The following is a 17,816-nucleotide window of genomic DNA, read 5'->3' on the forward strand; positions in this document are numbered from 1 at the left end:
TCAGGACTACCTTTGTCTATAAAACTGCTAGCTTCTGAGACTTGAAGGGAAAATATTAATACTAGCTGCCAATCTTTCAGCTGTACAGAAGGAGACCTGGACTATGAGAACTCTTTTTCTGGATTGATTTCATCTATGTTGTCTCTGAAGTCAGGAATTCCTTGTCCTTAAGGGGCTGTGTTTTAAAGTTTACTGCTATTGGACAATGCACCTGGCCACCCAGGACTCTGTAAGTTCAACACTGAAGTCCTCAAAGTGGTCTACTTCAATGTCTCTAATTCAGCAAGGAAGTCAGGAGATCATAAGGACCTTTCAGGCTCATTACACACAGGACCCTATAGAATGGATTGACAGTGCTAGGAGAGAGAAATGTAATTGAGCATCATGAAAGTTTGGAAGCATCATGCCATTGAAGATGGCATCATTTTCATAGAAAAAGCCATGAAAGTCATCAAGCTTGAAACATAAATTCCTGTTGTAGAAAACTTTCCAGATGTTGTACATGACATCACAAGATTTGTGACAGAGCCAAACAAGGAAATCATGAAAGAGATTGTGTTATGGCAAAAAAAAAAAAAAAAAGGTGGGAAGCGAAGGGTTTCATCATACAGATCTTGGAGAAATCCAAGAGCTAACAGATACCATACCAGACGAATTAAAACAAGACAACTTGATGAAGATGAGTGCTTCCAAACCAATATCAGACAGTGAGGAAGAAGACATAGAATGTGCAGTTCCAGAAAACAAATTGACATTAGACAGTCTGACAGAAGGGTTTAGATTATTCAAGACTATTTTTAACTTTCTTTACAACGTGGACCCTTTTGTGATACATGCACTGAATCTAATGCAAACAGTAAAAGAAAGATTGCTATCGTATTGAAATATTTTGAAAGAAAAGAAATGCAAAAAAGTGAGACAGGAATTAAAATATGTTTATGTAAAGTTTTATCAAGTGCGCCTTCATCACCTGTCTTCCTGTCCAGCTTATCTACCTACTTTGCCTCTCCCACCCTGAGACAGCAAGACCAACCCCTTCTCTGCCTTCTTCAGCCTTCTTACCTTGAAGACAACAAGAATGAAGACCTTTATGATGATTCACTTTCATATAATGAATATCAAATATACTTTGTTTTTTATTATTTTTCTTAATAATACATTATTTTCTCTAGCTTACTTTAAAAATGTAATACATAATAATGTAACATACTAAATGTGTATTAATCAACTTTTTTAGTTTGCTTTTTTTAATCAAAGGTTATTTGGGAATATATATTAATTTCTTTTTTTATTATAAAGATGTGGGGTACAATTCAGGGTTAGGTACACAAACGTTGATTATGTAGGTACCCTTGTAATCAACTGTTTTATAATCAGCACAACTTTTGATCAACAGTAGTCTTTTATTAATAGTAGTTAAGGATTTAGTGAGTCCGAAATTATACTTGGATCTTTGAATGTGTGTTGGGCTTAGTTCCCCAGCCCCCATGCTTCAAGGGTCCACTATGGAATAAAGTAAAATCTGACATCAATTGCATGAAATATTTATGTGGATGGAGAAAATAAAGTGTAGAATTTCTGTATGTAATTAAGTTGTTATCAGCTTAAAATACACTGCCATAAGTATATAATGCTTGATGTGAGTTCTATGATAGCCACACCAAAAAAGTACAGTGGATACACAAAAGATAAAGAGAACGAAATCAAAGCATATACAACAATAATCATGAAACCAACCTAAGACAATGAGAGAAAGAGAGAATAAGAGAGATACAGAAAACAATTGGCAAAATGTCAATAATAAGTCTCTGTGTATAAGTAATTGTTTTAAATGTAAATTGATGAATTTTCCCCACTCAAAAGTCCTAGAGTGGGACTTTTGGATGGATTCAAAACCAAGACCTAACTATATGCTTTGTACAAGAGACTCACCTTAGATTTAAAGATAACGCAGGGTAAGAGTGAAGGTGTAGAAAAAGATTTTTTCATACAACTGTAACCTAAAGAGAGCAATGGTGACTAACTTATATCAGACAAAACTAGATTCTGAGTAAAAAACTGTCACAAGAGACAAAAAGGGCATTATATAATGATAAAAGGATCAATTCAACAGGAATATGTAACAATTATAAATATATATACCCACAACTTTAAAGCATTTAAATATATAAAGCAAACAGAGAGAAATACACAGCAATAAAATAATAGTAGGAGACTTCAATACCCCACTCTTCCTAATCTATAGATAGTCAAGACAGAAAATCATTACAGAAATAGCAGAACTAAGCAATGTGGTAGACCAAGTGAACCTGATAGACATATATAGAACATTTTACCCAATAGTAGCAGAATACACTCATTCTTCTCAATCACACACAGACACTCTCCAGGATAGTGACAAAACAAATCTTAATGAATATAAGAGGATAGAAAGTATTCTAAGTATCTTTTCTAATCATAAAGGAATAAAACTAAAAATCAGTAATAGAAAAAGAGAAAACTCACAAACACATGGAAATTAGACAACACATACTCTGGCAACTATTAGATTAAAGAAGAAATCAAAAAGGGCATGGAAAAATAGCTTAAAACTGTTGAAAATACAATATGCCAAAATTAATGGGATATAGCAACCGTATTAAAAGGGAAGTATATAGCAATAAATGCTTACGTTAAAGATCACAGATAAACAACTTTATATCTTAACGAACTAAAGAACAAACTAAATCTAAAGTTAGCAGGAGCAAGGAAATAGTTACTATTAGAACAAAAGTAAACAATAAAAGGAATAAAAAATAATTTTAAAATTGACAAAACAGAGTTGTTTTATTTGAATAGATTTTTTTTTTTAAGTTGTGGGGTGCAATTCAAGATTAACTATACAAGTGGTCATTGTACAGGCAAAGTTTGTCCCTCCCTTTGGTTCCACTTCACTTGGTTTGGGATCAGGTACCCATATTGATGTTATGTGCTCCCCACTCCTTCCCCTGGCAGTTTCCAACTACTGCCGATCCCTTTCTTATAGTATTACGATAAATGTTCAGGGTACGCCTATGAATGAAAATGTGTGATACTCATTTCTTTGTTTCAGTGATAGATCACTGGTTATTATAGACTCTAAATCCATCCACGTTGCTGCATGTGTTTGTCCTTCTTTATGACTACATAGTATTCTATTGTGTTCATGTACCACATTTTTTTTTATCCTGTCCAGTTTTGATGGACAGTGTGGTTGGTTCCATGTTTTTGCTATTGTGAATAGTGTTGCAGTAAACATGTGTGTACTGGTATCTTTTTTGCGGAATGATTTGAGTTCCTCCATGTATATTCCCCGTAGAGGGATTGCTTGGTCATATGGAAGGTCAATTTCTAGTTCTTTTAGAAATCGCCACACTGTTTTCCATAGAGATTGAACTAGTTTGCATTCCCACCAGCAGTGTAGAAGTGTTCTCTTTTCTCTGCATCCTCACTGGCATCTCTTGCTGTTTGTTTTTTTAATGATGGCCATTCTGACTGGTTAGGTAGTATCTCATTGTGGTTTTGATTTGCATTTCTCTGATGATTAGTGAGCCTGGGCACTTTTTCATGTGTCTTTTGGCTGTCTGTATACCTTCTTTTGAGAAGTATCTATTCATGTCTTTTGCCCACTTTTTAATGGGGCTGTGTTTTTTCCTTTTGGCACATTTGAGTTCTTTGTAGGTCCTGGTTGTTTGTTAGGCCTTTGTCAGATATACAGTCGGCAAATATATTTTTCCCTTTCTGTGTTCTGTCTCCCTGCTCTCCTGATGGTTTCTTTTGCTTTCCAGAAGCTTTTTAGTTTGGTGAGCTCCCACATGTCTGTCTTATCTCTTATGGCATGGACATGTGGGATTTTGATCAGGAATTGGTTGCCAGTTCCGATTTCCATAAGGGTGTCTCCTGCATTTTCTAAGATTCTTATAGTTTGAGGTTTTACATTTAGGTCTTTGATCCATTTGATTTTTGTGTATGGTGATAGCTATGGAAAAACTTTCCACCCTCAGCCCTGTTGCAAAATTGAATAGATTTTTTAAATTGACAAATCCTTAGCTAGACTAAGGGGAAAAGAAAAGAAAAGACTCTAGTACATAAAATCAGGACCAGGCGTGTGGCTCTTATCTATAAACCAAGCACTTTGGGAGGCTAAGACAGGAAGATTGCTTGAGTCTAGGAGTTCAAGATCAGCCCAGACAACATAGTGACACTTCATCTCTACAAAAATAAAAATTAGCTGGGTGTGGTGGCACTTGCCTATAATCCCTGCTACTCAGGAGGCCGAGGCAGAAGGATCATCTGAACCCAGGAGATCAAGGCTGCAGTGAGCAATGATCATGCTGCTGCCTCCAGACTGGGACACATAATGAAACTCTGTGTCAAAACTCAAAAATAAATAAAATCAGAAATGAAACAGGAGGTGTTACAACTGATATAACAGAAGTAAGAAGAATCATAAGTGACAGTTATGTGCCAACAAATTAGGCAACCTAGAATAGAGAAATTACTAGAAACATGCAACCTATTTACGACTAAACCAAGAAGAAACAGAAAGCCTGAACTGACTATAACAAGTAAGGAGATTGAAACAGTAACAAAATACCTCCAACAAAGAAAAACCTAGAAACAGTTGACTCTGCAGATGAATTCTACCAAAGATTTAAGGAAAGATAAATGGTAATTTTTAAACTCTTCAAAATAGAAGAGGGATCTCTTCCCAACTCATTCTCTGAAGCCAGTATCACCTGATACCAAAGCCAGACAAAGACCCTTTAAGAAAGGAAAATTATAGCCAGCATCCCTAATGAACATAGATACAAATATTCTCAACAAAATGCTAGCAAACTGAACACAATTGTACATTAAAAGAATCAGATAGCATGACTAAGAATTATGGTTCAACATGTGAAAATCTATGTGTGATATACTCCACATTAAGTTTTAAAAACATCACATGGTCATCTCAATAGATATAGAAAAAGTATTTGACAAAATTTAACACTCCTTCATGATAAAAACTCTCAACAATTTAGCTAAACAAGAAACATATTTCATTACAATAAAAGCCATCTATGAACATCTTACAACTGCCTTTATATTCAGAGGTGAAAAGTTGACAGCTTTCTATCTAAGCTCTAAAAAAGGCAGGGATGCTCATTCTTGCCTGTTCTAGCCAACATAATAAATACTATTTGTAGGTGTTTGGTTGGGATATTAAAAGGGGTTGAAAAATTGCTAGTCAATTATAATTTAAGTTGTAAGATATCTATTTTGTTTTTGGATAGTAACTATATTTTGTTAGATGCTCTAGGGTTTTTTTTTAATTTCTGTTTTTTATTTTATTAAATCTTCCCCTAATATTCTTATGACTTGCTTCCTCATTTGACTTTTGTCTTAGCTCAAATATCACATCATTTCACACACATCATTTCTGCCCACATTTAATTGGCCACAGCTTGGTCCTGTAGCTATTCTAGTAGATGTATGGAAGTCTAAGAATTGCAGCCTCTAATCTGAACTGTTGAGTTTTCTGTTACTGCAAGGAACAAGGAGAGAATTGATTGCAGGGGTCTAGCTGTTGTATTGGTTTACTACTTTTCCTAACTATTCTGAATAAAATAGCATACCTCCATCTCTCTAACCCCTTTTTACAGTAAGATCTGTGTATTTCTCTTTTTACTTGTAATAAAATATTAAAATAATTAGTGTAGCCCTTTCATTTAGCAATAATCATGTCTTACTTTAATTATAAAACCTTTGATAAAACCCAAACCACTATTTTAAGACAACTTGGAAATAGAAGGAGTACCCAGAGTCCCTACGATCTAGATAGGCTTCTAGGGCTTTATGAGTCCTATGCAGTTGTGAGCCAAATTGTTCATGAATGTACATTTATATAGCTTGATGGTTATGATCGTGGGTTCTGAAGTCACACTATGTTGCCCAGGCTGGTCTCGAACTCCTGGACTCAAGTGATCCTTCTGCCTCAGCCTTCTAAAGTGCCAGGATTACAGTCATGAGCCACTGTGCCCAACATGTCTGAGTTTAAATTAATCTCTGTCTTGTGTTACATTAGTAGCTAAAGCAATTTGCTTAACTGGACTGTGCTGAGTTTTTCTATCTGAAACATGAGAATAATGGTGTATCTCTACTTCGTATAATTGGTGTAGGAACTAACACTAGTTAATACATTTAAAGTACTTAAAATAGTATCTCACAATATCAGGTGTTATATAAATACTAGTATTTTTATTGATGCATAATTTTTGTATTTATGGGGTACATGTTGTATTTTGATACATGCATAGAATATGTAATGATAAATTCAGGGTATTGAGCATATTCATCACCATGAACATTTATCATTTCTTTATATTGGGAACATTTCAGTCTTCTCTTCTAGCCATTTAAAAATATGCAATATATTGTTGTTAACTCCAGTCACCCAACTGTGCTACTGAACATTAGACTTCATTCCTTCTGTGTATGTTTGTACCCATTAATCTACTCTGTTCATTCTCCCTTTCACCAACACACACATCCTTTTCAGCCTCTGGTAACTATCATTGTACTCTATCTCCATGAGTTCAACTTTTTTTTCTCCCACATGTGAGTAAGAACATGCAGTATTTGTGTCTGTGTGACTGCCTATTTTTTCTATAACACCTCCAGTTACATCCATGTTGCTATAAATGGCAGGATTTTTAAAATTTTTTTGAACAAATGGTATTCCATCGTGTGTGTGTGTGCGCGCGCGCGCGTGTGTATTACATTTACTTTATTCCATTCATCTGTCAATAGACATTTGATTCCATATCTTTGCTACTGTGAATAGTACTATAGTAAACCTGGGGTTGCAGATATCTGCTTGATATACTGATTCTTTTCCTTTGGATAAATATCCAATAATGGGATTGCTGGATCCCATGATAATTCTATTTTTAGTTTTTTGACAGATCTCCATTTTGTTTTTCATAATTGCTGTACTAATTTATATTTCCACCTATCCTGTATAAGAATTCTTGAGCCGGACTCGGTGACTCAGTCTGTAATCCCACGCTTTGGGAGGCTGAGGTGAGTGGATTGCCTGAACCCGCGTGTTCGAGACCCACCTGGGCAACTTGGGGAGCCCTCATCTCTACAATAAATAAAAAAATTAGCTGGGCGCGGTAGCCTGCGCCTGTAGTTCCCGCTACTTGGAAGGCTGAGGCGGAAGGATCACCAGAGCCCAGCAGGTTGAGGCTGCGGTGGCCGGGAACAGCCACTGCATCCAGTCTGGGTGACAGAGTGAGACTCCAACTCAAAAAAAAAAAAATTCTCTTTTTCCTGCATCCTCACCAGCATGTTATTTTTTGTCTTTTTGATAACCGTCATTCTAACTGGAGTAAAAGTATATCATTGTGGTTTTGATGTGCATTTTTCTAATGATTAGTGATATTAAGTATTTTTTCATTTACCCATTGGTCATTTGTATATTTCTTTGGGAAATATCTATTCAGATCCTTTGCTTATGTTGTAATGGGGTTATTTCGTTATTTTGCTGTTGAGTTGTTTGAGTTACTTTTATTTTTATTTACAGCTCCGTGGGCAGGGTTCATATCTTCAATCTGATTTAAAGTAGGGCCTATTATTAATTTTAATTTAATACCTGAAAGAAACCCTTTTCACAGGCTATGGTTATGAAATTTAAACTTTTTCTCTATTAATCAAGTTATCCCTCACAGTGCAGAAGCTTATTTAGTGGAATCTATCTCAATTGCGTTTTCTTGTTTCAAAATTTTTATTTCATTTTGCTTTTTATAGTATAATGATATAGAGATTTGTGTTTATCTTCATTTTCTTTGTATTGTCACAGTTTTTATAAAATTTAAACCAGTATTTTCAAGCATTAATTTAAAATAGAAATTGATTTATTTTCCTTTTCGATAATGCTGTGGAAACAATAGTTCTGCATTAGGAGTTTGAATATGAGGAAGTTGCATGTATAACTATAAGTTTGGCAGTAGATAGATGATTAAGCAGTGAACATTAATTTTTGTTGTTGTTACTTAAATCGTAAGTGCAATTGAGCCAAATTGGATCATAGTTGAAAATCTTACAGTCTCTTAATATAATGAAGAAATAACAGCTTGTACAGCTGTTCTTTTTCTGAAAAAGGAACATAGTGACTAAAAAAAGTTAATGTTTCAACATTGTTAGAAATGAGTTAATATTGTTCTGTAAAAAATTGCCAAATGTCATACTTAATAAGTCACTTCTTAAAAAAAATTAGGTCAGCAATAAATATTCAGTTTCTCATTACTTATCTCCTATAGTTACTGAACATGAAGAGTACTTGCATTTTAGATTGCTTTTGCTAAATCTTAGAGAAATTGTTTTGGCAAATTGGTTGATATCAGACTTGGAGCCTAAACACAAAGCAGCTGTTGTTGAGCAAATACCATTTTCATAACATTGTTATGCTTTCAATTAACAAACTGAAATGATCTGTTAAACATCACCATTTCCATGTTTAACTACTGTTTGACTTTCTCAATGACTGATTTACTTTCTCAATAGATTGTTTACTTTAATTGAAATAAGAAGAATTTTATTTAAATAATTCATATTTTCCTCCCATCTGCAGAATGTACTCAAGAAAAGTGGGGATTTCCAATGTGCCACTATTTAAAGGAAGAGAGATGGTGTTGTGGCCGTAATGCCAGAATGTCAGCATGTTTGGTACGGTTATATTTTTTCCTGGAGTAAGAGCTTTATTTGGATGTTACAGGATTTATTGTTTTTGGCTATTACCATGCATTAAATGCCAAATTTTGTAGAAAAATTAATTAATTTTGCATACTGCAAATTATGAGAAAATATGACTTGCCCTTTCAACATTACCCACTCTGCACTTAGTGTTGTAAGTAATTTTTATATACAATCATTTTAGTTATTATTCAAAATGTAATATAAGATGGTTAATACAGCTCTGTGGTTTGTTTGTGCTTGTTTGTAGCAGATCATTTAGTTTCTTAAGTTTTTATAGAATGAGGAAAATATTATTAAGCTACCTGGGATATGAAGAAACTGTCTAGTTAACTAAAACCCTTATTGTGCCTTATTTGACTAGTGTCCATAGGTCTAGAACATTTTAGTCAACAGTGTTCTCTGTTCATGGCATTATATTGGTTTATAGAGAAACAAATTAAATAATGTAAGTAGTTTTTATATTATCAGAAATTTAAAATACTGTAATTATGTAGGATAAATACATTTAGAGATATAAAGTACAACATGAGGACTACAGTTAATAATATTGTATGTATACTGGAAATTTTCTAATGAGAGTAGATTTTTAGATACTCTTACTGCCCATGCAAAAAAGATAATTATGTGAAATGATAGATATGTTAAATTGCCCTCACCTGTTATAATCATTTCACTACATACAGATACTCCTAACCTTATGATGGGGTTTTGTACCAATAACCACTATGTAAATTGAAAATATCATTAGTTAAAAATACATTTAATGCATCTAACCTACCAAACGTCCTAGCTTAAACATGCTCAGAACAATTAGATTGGCCTATAGTTGGACAAAATCATCTAACAAAGCCTAATTCTAAGAAAAAGTGTTGCAAATATCATGTAATTTATTGAAAACTGTACAGAAAGTGAAAAACAGAATGGCTGTATGGGTACTCAACATATGGTTTCTACTGAACACACATTGCTTTTGCACCATAATAAAGTCTAAAACTCACAAGTTGAACCATCAGAAGTTGGGGACTGCCCATATATGTTTATCAAAACATCATGTTATACACTTTCAATTTATATAATAAAAATTTTCTAAAATAAAAATAGAATATAGTTGTGAAATAATACGTTTAATGTTCAACCACAAGATAAACTAATTATTTTAGGGTCTATTATTTCTATTCCAGTTATATAGCAATATAATAAACAATGTACCAGTGTTCTATGTTATATATCCTAGAATTATCTTTGAAATATATTTATGCTAAAACAATAATTTCCTTATGTAGCCCCACTTAAAATATTTTTCTGGAAATTAGTCTTTATTGTTTCTTTTTATCTGTAAATGATACTTGTTAAGAGTTTTGTTAGAATGTCAGGTCATCTTGGAATGATTTGGCTTTCAGAATGTTGGCAGCCAGTCTTTTCCCTCCAGGCAGGAAATTGAGAATCTGACTAGCCTCACACAAAAGACCTAAAGATATTGACATTAGAGATTTTACAGTGTAATAGGATAGATCTTCCCCTCTGTGGTGAGACCCACAACTAATAGTCCTCACGCATAAGCACAATACTTCTAATCAAATTTATGTTATTCCCATTTTAATTATCAACAGACAGTCATGTCAATTTCTAAGGAAAGTCTAATAACAAAAAATAGAGATCAGACTGAAAATAGGAAAGAAAAAGAAACTTGGAAGAAATGGAGACTATTCAAAATAAAATAAACTAATATTTGTTAGACAAAACAAGAATGATTGCTATAAAAATCAACATTCAAATAACTGAAAATAACTTTTGAAAAATAAATTCTGTAAATACAGATTTAGCAGACTGTGCTGGTCTCAAGAACTTTCCATGACCAGTGTCAGCTTCCCACAGAATACTCCTCTCCCTAACTCCATCCCAACTCTTGTCCACCTTGATTTTTTTTTTACTCCAAAGCAATCTTGAAAAGTCTAAGATATGTTCATTTTGGTGCATCTTGTTTTTTTTGCCTTTTGTTCCATATTTGATCTTTCCACAAATATTCCAAGATTAAGGGATTAAAAAAATCTCTTTCTAGGAAAACAGATAAATAGTTAAGGCTCTAATTAGAAATAAAATATTAATTAAATTAGAGCAATCTTATCCGCATACTTTAAGTCTGATAAAACTTCAAAGTTATTTCATATTTAGGAAGTAACCAGGGTAGCCTAAAAGTAAACCAGGAATCAAAGAGCAACTTTTTTAGTTTTCGCTCAGTTGCTATCTGTTTACCTTGAGCAATGTTACTTAACTTATCAGTTACTTTGTGCATCTGCAAAACTTACCTTCACACAAGATAATCCGTAAATTACCTTTTGACTTTAACAGTGTAAAATTTGGCTATATTTTAAAAGTCTCTTTTCGAAAACCTAGAGACCGAAGCAAATATGGATCTTTTACATCGACATGTATGTGCTGATCCATTATGCTTCTATTACTTTTCTTTGAAATGTTTTATAATTAAAATCTTAAAAATCTGATTCCTATATGTAGAAATGTCTCTAAAAAATAAAAAATTTCAGAAGACTATTTCATATTTAAATTTTTATAAATCTATAAGTTTAACTTTAAAAACCAGTACATGTAAAATTGTTAAAATATGTATTACTTTTTCTCTTATATAACACTTAATCATATGTGAATTTGATTTGAATTTTCAGACCACACAGACCAAAAAGACACATACTTTTCCAAAATATGCTTTAAACTATAATCTGTTTACTAAAAGATTGAATAATTTATTAGAAAGTATGATAAACTGTGTTATATAAGTGTATCCATATGTCTGTATGTATGTATAATTATGGCTTTACATTTATTTGATTACTTTAGCTACACAAAAAGTGAGCCAAAAATATGTCATTTCATTTATTTCCTGTTTTCTAGTTCCTTCTGAAATTCTAGGACTGTGTATAATTGGAATTGACATTCAAGGATATGTGTTTGTGTATGTGACACACATCCATTATAAATCAGCCCTAAATTACATAAGCATACTAGTTAACATTCTTTAATGATATTAACACTTCTAAGGGCATAAACTTACAAGTTATCACTTAACTAATCTTTTTAAATGTCACTTTTACAAACTCTTATACTGTGTGTTTATAAATCTTGTAAGACTAAATATATCACCAGTTTGTCTTGTTTTTTCTTTCCTTAAAGGCATTGGAGCGGGTTGCAGTTGGCCAAGGGGTAAGTAAGAGTGTTAATCCAACTGATGAACATGACAGTTTTTCTCTCAAGTATTCTTCATTCTTGACCTACTGATGAACCTAAACCCTGATGGATTTTAATAAATAACACCTCTACTTGTCACTGCTACATATTCAGTTTTACATATTTTCTGTTGGTTTACTTCAAAAGCAAAAGGAATTTTCAAACAGTAAATTGAGCTTTTAGAAAAATGTCTACGTTAGGTTCTTACACTAACCTCTCATTTCTTCATAATATACTAAGCTGTCTATAAATATTTCTAAAGACTGCTTTTGCTCGCTATCATGCTTTTATGGGTTTAGTTCAAGCAAACATGAACAAAATAGTATTCAGTATGTTCAGTATGTCATTTTTAACTATACTCCAAACACATATTTTAGTTAGTTTGTCTGATGACTTATTTTCTTATTAACTTGATTAGTCATTAGTTGCAGTAACCAAATGAGTTTGTACATATAAGCAGAAGTTAAATATAATCCCCAAATTATCCATACAGTTGTCTTATCCTTCACCTTGTATTCTTGAAGTAGTATAGGAAGTTTTTAAACTTTTATAAGCTTTTAAAATTTAGCTTATATTTTAGAAATATCTGTTTTGCTTTTCATCAAGGAATATTAATATGCCAATTTGAATTTTTAAAAATAATAATAGTTTAAGAATAATTTTGATATATAACAAGTGTCAACAATAAGTGTCTTTTACTGAGGGCTTATTCTGGGTCAGGAGAATTGCCAAGCATTTGTTTTTTTAATATACTCACTGTGCCTATCTAAAAATAAATAAAAACTGATTCTTTTGTTTTGCATCATGTCTTCATCACTTACCGGTTTAATGACCTTGGGCACATGTTATAATTTTTTGGTAGCTTAACTTCTTTATCTGTAAAGTAGGCAAAATAACAACAGTACTAGAATAATAATAATTCTTTCCTCATAGGATTATGAGGTTTAAATTAATACAAGATGTAAAATACTTAAAACAATGTCTAACACATAGTAAGTGCCAATAAATGTCATCTGTTGTTGCTATTATACATAATTAATAATTATGATCATAAAAATAATAGCTAAATCTAACACAGAGCTTAACCAAAGTGTTGTTCAAAGTTCTTCTCGTCAATTAAGGCAATACATACATGTACTATAAGGTCTGTACTATTATTATCCCATGATACATGTGAGGAAATGGGAAGGTAGAAAATGCTGAGACTGAAATTTCTATCTAACTCAAGAATTCAAGCTTTCAACTATTATACTACATATCAACTCTGTGGTTTTCTAGAAGCCTGGGGGAAGAAAAATTTTATTATAACACTTTAATAAAATTTTGTGGTATTTTTTTAATTTTACAAGTGTTTGCTCATGCTTATAATCAGCCTTATGAAATGGGTATTATTCTAAACTTACATGAGAATGATACACAGCAAAAGTTTAATAGTGTCTTCTAGTTCCCGTAATTAATTACAGAGCCCCAGCTTCTAGCTTTATGCTCTTTCCACTAGACCTGTAAAATGCATATCCAATACATGTGCTTTCAGAGTGCGCACTTTCTACTCCCTCCCATTTTTCAAATGCATTAAAGTGTTAAGTTGATTTATCACCTGTGAGGGAAAGAAAGTAAACTTTGAGCCATATCCAGTTTATTCCTGGAAGAGTCAGGCACAGACTGCTCGGGAGATGTCGATTCCCTTCCCACTTAGTCATCTGTATTTACCAGGATAGATAATCCTAGTTATTCCAGGAATGTACATTTGAAGACATTTTATAACTGTCTTCCCTTTCTCTTAGGAAACAGCTGTAAAGCTCTTACTTATTCAGAGTAACTTGGAAATGATAATGTATTCTATTCTGTTGTATTTGTGCATTCCATTTCTTTATATTCTCTTGCTTACAATCCATTTCTTGATCTTTTTGTTGCCTTGTTATAATAATTTTAATAGCAATATAAATACACATTTATTTCTAAATTATATTTATACCATCCTATATCATTTTTTTAAATATGTGAGAAAAAAATGTTAATTATTAGGAGTTTTTTCTGTCTTAAGAAAACTACCTACAAAAAAAAGTCCTGGACCAGATTGCTTTCCAGCAGAATTCTACAAAACATACAAGGAGGAGCGTATACCAATCCTATTGAAAGTATTCCAGTCAATCAAGAAAGACAAAAATCTCCCCAAATCACTTTATGAAGCTAACATCACATTGATACCCAAACCAGCTAAAGAGTCAACAAAGAAAGAAAACTACAGTTCAATATCCCTGATGAGCACAGATACAAAAATCCTCAACAAGATTCTAGCAAATCGGATCCCACAACACATCTCAAAAATCATCCACCATGACTAAGTAGGCTTCATCTCTTGGATACAGGGCGGTTCAACATCTGTAAGACCATAAACATAATTAAATACAACAGATGTAAAAGCAAGAACTACACGATTATATCATTAGATGCAGAAAAGGCTTTTGATAAAATCCAGCATCCCTCCTTGATAAAAAACGCTTTTACACCTAGGCATACAGGAAACATCTATGGTAAACCCACAGCCAACATATTGCTAAACAGACAGAAATTGAGAGCATTTCCTCTGAAAACTAGAACAAGAAAAGGCTGCCCACTCTTACCCCTCCTGTTCAACATAGTGTTAGAAGTCCTAGCTAGAGCAATTAGACGAGAAAGAAATCAAAGGTATCCATATAGGAAAAGAGGAAGTTAAGTTAACCCTCTTTGCTGACAATATGCTTCTATACCTTGAAAACCCAAAAGAATCTGTCAAAAATCTCCATGCACTGATTAAGGACTTTGGCAAAGTCTCAGGGTATAAAATAAATGTGCAAAAGGAAGCCGCATTCTTATACACCAACAACAAACAACAAAAAAGTGAAAGACCTTTACAAAGAAAACTACAAAAGACTGCACAAAGAAATAAAAGATAACACAAACAAATGGAAAACTTTTCCATGCTCATGGACTGGAAGAATTAACATTGGTAAGATGTCCGTTCTACAAAGGCAATCTACAGATTCAATGCAGTATCCATTAAATTACCAACATCATTCTTCTCATACCTAGAAACGACAGTACAGAAATTCATGTGGAAACATAAACGACAATAAATAACCAAAACAATCCTTAGCAAAAGAAGCAAAGCAGGAAGTATCACACTTCCAGGCTTTAGACTCCACCATAAGGCTACAATAATCAAAACAGCCTGGTATTGGTACAAGAACAGGCATATAAGCCAATGGAACAGGATAGAAATTCTAGAAGCAAAACTTCAGTTTTCAATCAACTCATCTTCGACTAAGCCTCCACCAACCAACACTGGGGAGAGGAGAACCTATTCAGTAAATGAATGGTGCTGGGAAAACTGACCACATGCAAAAGATTGAAACAGGACTCCTACCTATCACTATACACAAAAATCAACTCTAAATGTATTAAAGAACTAAACATAAAATCTCAGACAATAAGAATCTTAGAAAAACAGGACATCCTTACGGAAATTGGGACAGCCAATTTCTGAGCAAAACCCCAGATGCCCATGCCATAAGCGATAAGATAGACAAAAGGGATCTCATCAAACTGACAAGCAAACAATCAAGAGGAGACAACCCACGAAATGGGGAAAAAAATATTTGTCAACTGTATATCTGTCAAAGGCCTAACATCCAGTATCTACAAGGAACTCAAATGTGCCAAAAGGGAAAAACAAAACAGGCCTATTAAAAAGTGGGTAAAATATATGAATGAACACTTCTCAGAAGATATATATATATATATAAGCAACCAACAGATAAATGAAAAAAATGCTTAGCCTCACTAATCATCAAAGAAATGCAAATTAAAACCACACTGAGATACTACCTAACTCCAGTCAGGATGGCTATCATCAATAACTCAAAAAACAACAGATGCTGGAGAGGATGCAGGGAAAAGGGGATGCTTCTACACTGTTGGGAGTGTAAACTAGTACAAACTCTATGGCAAACAGTGTGGTCATTCCTCAAAGTTCTAGAAGTCAGCCTTCCATATGACCCAGCAATCTGCTTAGTGGGAATATACCTGGAAGAACTCAAATCATTTTATGAAAAAGATACCTGCATGTGCATGCTTATTGCAGCATTATTCACAATGGCAAAGACATGGAAGCAACTGTGCTGTCCTTTAAAAGTGGACTGGCTAAAAAAATGTGGTATATATACACGATGGAATATTAAGCAGCCATAAAAAAGGACAAAGTTATGGACTTTGCAGCAACTTGGATGGATTTAGAGTCTATAATATTCAGTGATCTGTCACAGAAACAAAAAACTGAGTACCACATGTTCTCACTCATAAGCAGACCCTGAACATTTATCATAATACTGTAAGAAAGGGACTGGCAATAGTGGGACACTGCCAGGGAGCAACGGGGGGAGCACATAACATTAACAAAGGTACCTGGCTCAAACCAGGTGAAGTGGGGACCAAAGGGAGGCCCAAACTTTACCTGTATGATGACCACTTATATACCTAATTCTGAATTGTACATCAAATCTTTAAAATAAAAAAGTAAAATAAAATTATTAGGAGCTTTATATAAAATTAAAGTTTTTATCTATTATAGCTAATCAGGCAAAAAGTTAAGACCTTGGTAAACCATTTATAGTACTAATACTAATATTTCACTTCATCCAATAGATTTATCAAAATGGCCTTGAATTTCAGTAGAATGTTATAAGAGTATGTGTTAATATATACAAAGAGGTTTGGGCATTTTTGTGAAGCAATTGAAGGGATTTTTAAGGATAGATGGTAGACATTTTGGTACTCTAGGAAGGAGTTACTCGAAATGAGAAAATCTCCAGTGGAAAATATATCCAGAGATAAGAAATTCTAAATGAAATATTTCAGTGCAGTTTTCAAGGAAGGGAAAATTTTGAAATTAGTAGTTTTTGTCTCAAGTTCCAGAGTGGTATTGGAAAGATATTTTATAAAAGAATTGTGCCTTTGAAAGTTATAAATGTTAGTGTGGGTACTCAAATATACTCCACTTTCAGTGAGTTATTTAAGGAGTTGATTTGGGGACTGGTATTTCTAACACCATTTCTTCCTGGAATCACCATCTCCAGTGTTCCTACTTTCCAAAGATAGAACCTATGTTCTTTCACAGTACTCTGTTAAAATGCTGTAAGTCAGATGTTCTCCAGTGATTTAAATGGCAGTGCTGTCAGGGAAAACCTAAGAAATAACAATTGACCCTCAACTCCCACTTCTGGTTCTTATAGTGGATGGGGGAGAGGGGCAGTCAAGTAGGTTTTCTGCCTGAGCACACAGATAAAATTTTATTTTGCTATAAACTCCATCTGAATTCAAACATATTTATTCTTGTTGAAACAGATGAAAATAACAGTTTTAGCTCCAAAAGAGAATAGAAGTTACAAAAGGATAACTGTGGATATACACATTTCACTGAACTTTGTCTTTAAAATTTTACCAGTAGGACAGCTTTTTGCTTTACCTTGACTTCTTAAAAACATTCAGTATTTTTTTCTTCCCTTTGTTTTTACTCATTTTTCTTTATCTTCTTTTTTTCTTCAATAATAACTTTATATGAAAGCTGGATCGTTGATGTAACATTATTTTGTGTTGGATGTTCCTGTTCTTGGTGTCAATATCAAGAGATCTGTGGGGATGTGGATAGGGTTTTGGTGACTGTTGTAGTTTTTTTGTACCTATATTGTTGCTGCAGTAAAGTGCTTTTTCTTTTATAAATAGTAATTTTTTAATTTATTTTTTCCTTCTGCTTCTTTGAAACTGGTATGCTTCTC

At 33.3% G+C, this 17,816-nt stretch overlaps 1 protein-coding gene across 1 annotated transcript in view; it reads left to right on the forward strand.

Annotated features, from left to right (window-relative positions):
• Nucleotides 1-17,816, forward strand: part of METTL25 (methyltransferase like 25) — a 113,929-nt gene that overhangs the window by 55,522 nt on the left and 40,591 nt on the right. The window contains exons 6-7 of the mRNA XM_008072636.1: nt 8,639-8,733; nt 11,950-11,979. Coding sequence (XP_008070827.1) covers nt 8,639-8,733; nt 11,950-11,979 — 125 coding nt within the window. The remainder of the gene's footprint in view (nt 1-8,638; nt 8,734-11,949; nt 11,980-17,816) is intronic.

Source organism: Carlito syrichta, unplaced genomic scaffold (genome assembly GCF_000164805.1).
Source record: "Carlito syrichta isolate Samal-C Ts95f unplaced genomic scaffold, Tarsius_syrichta-2.0.1 Scaffold315363, whole genome shotgun sequence".
Classification (NCBI taxonomy): Eukaryota; Metazoa; Chordata; class Mammalia; order Primates; family Tarsiidae; genus Carlito; species Carlito syrichta.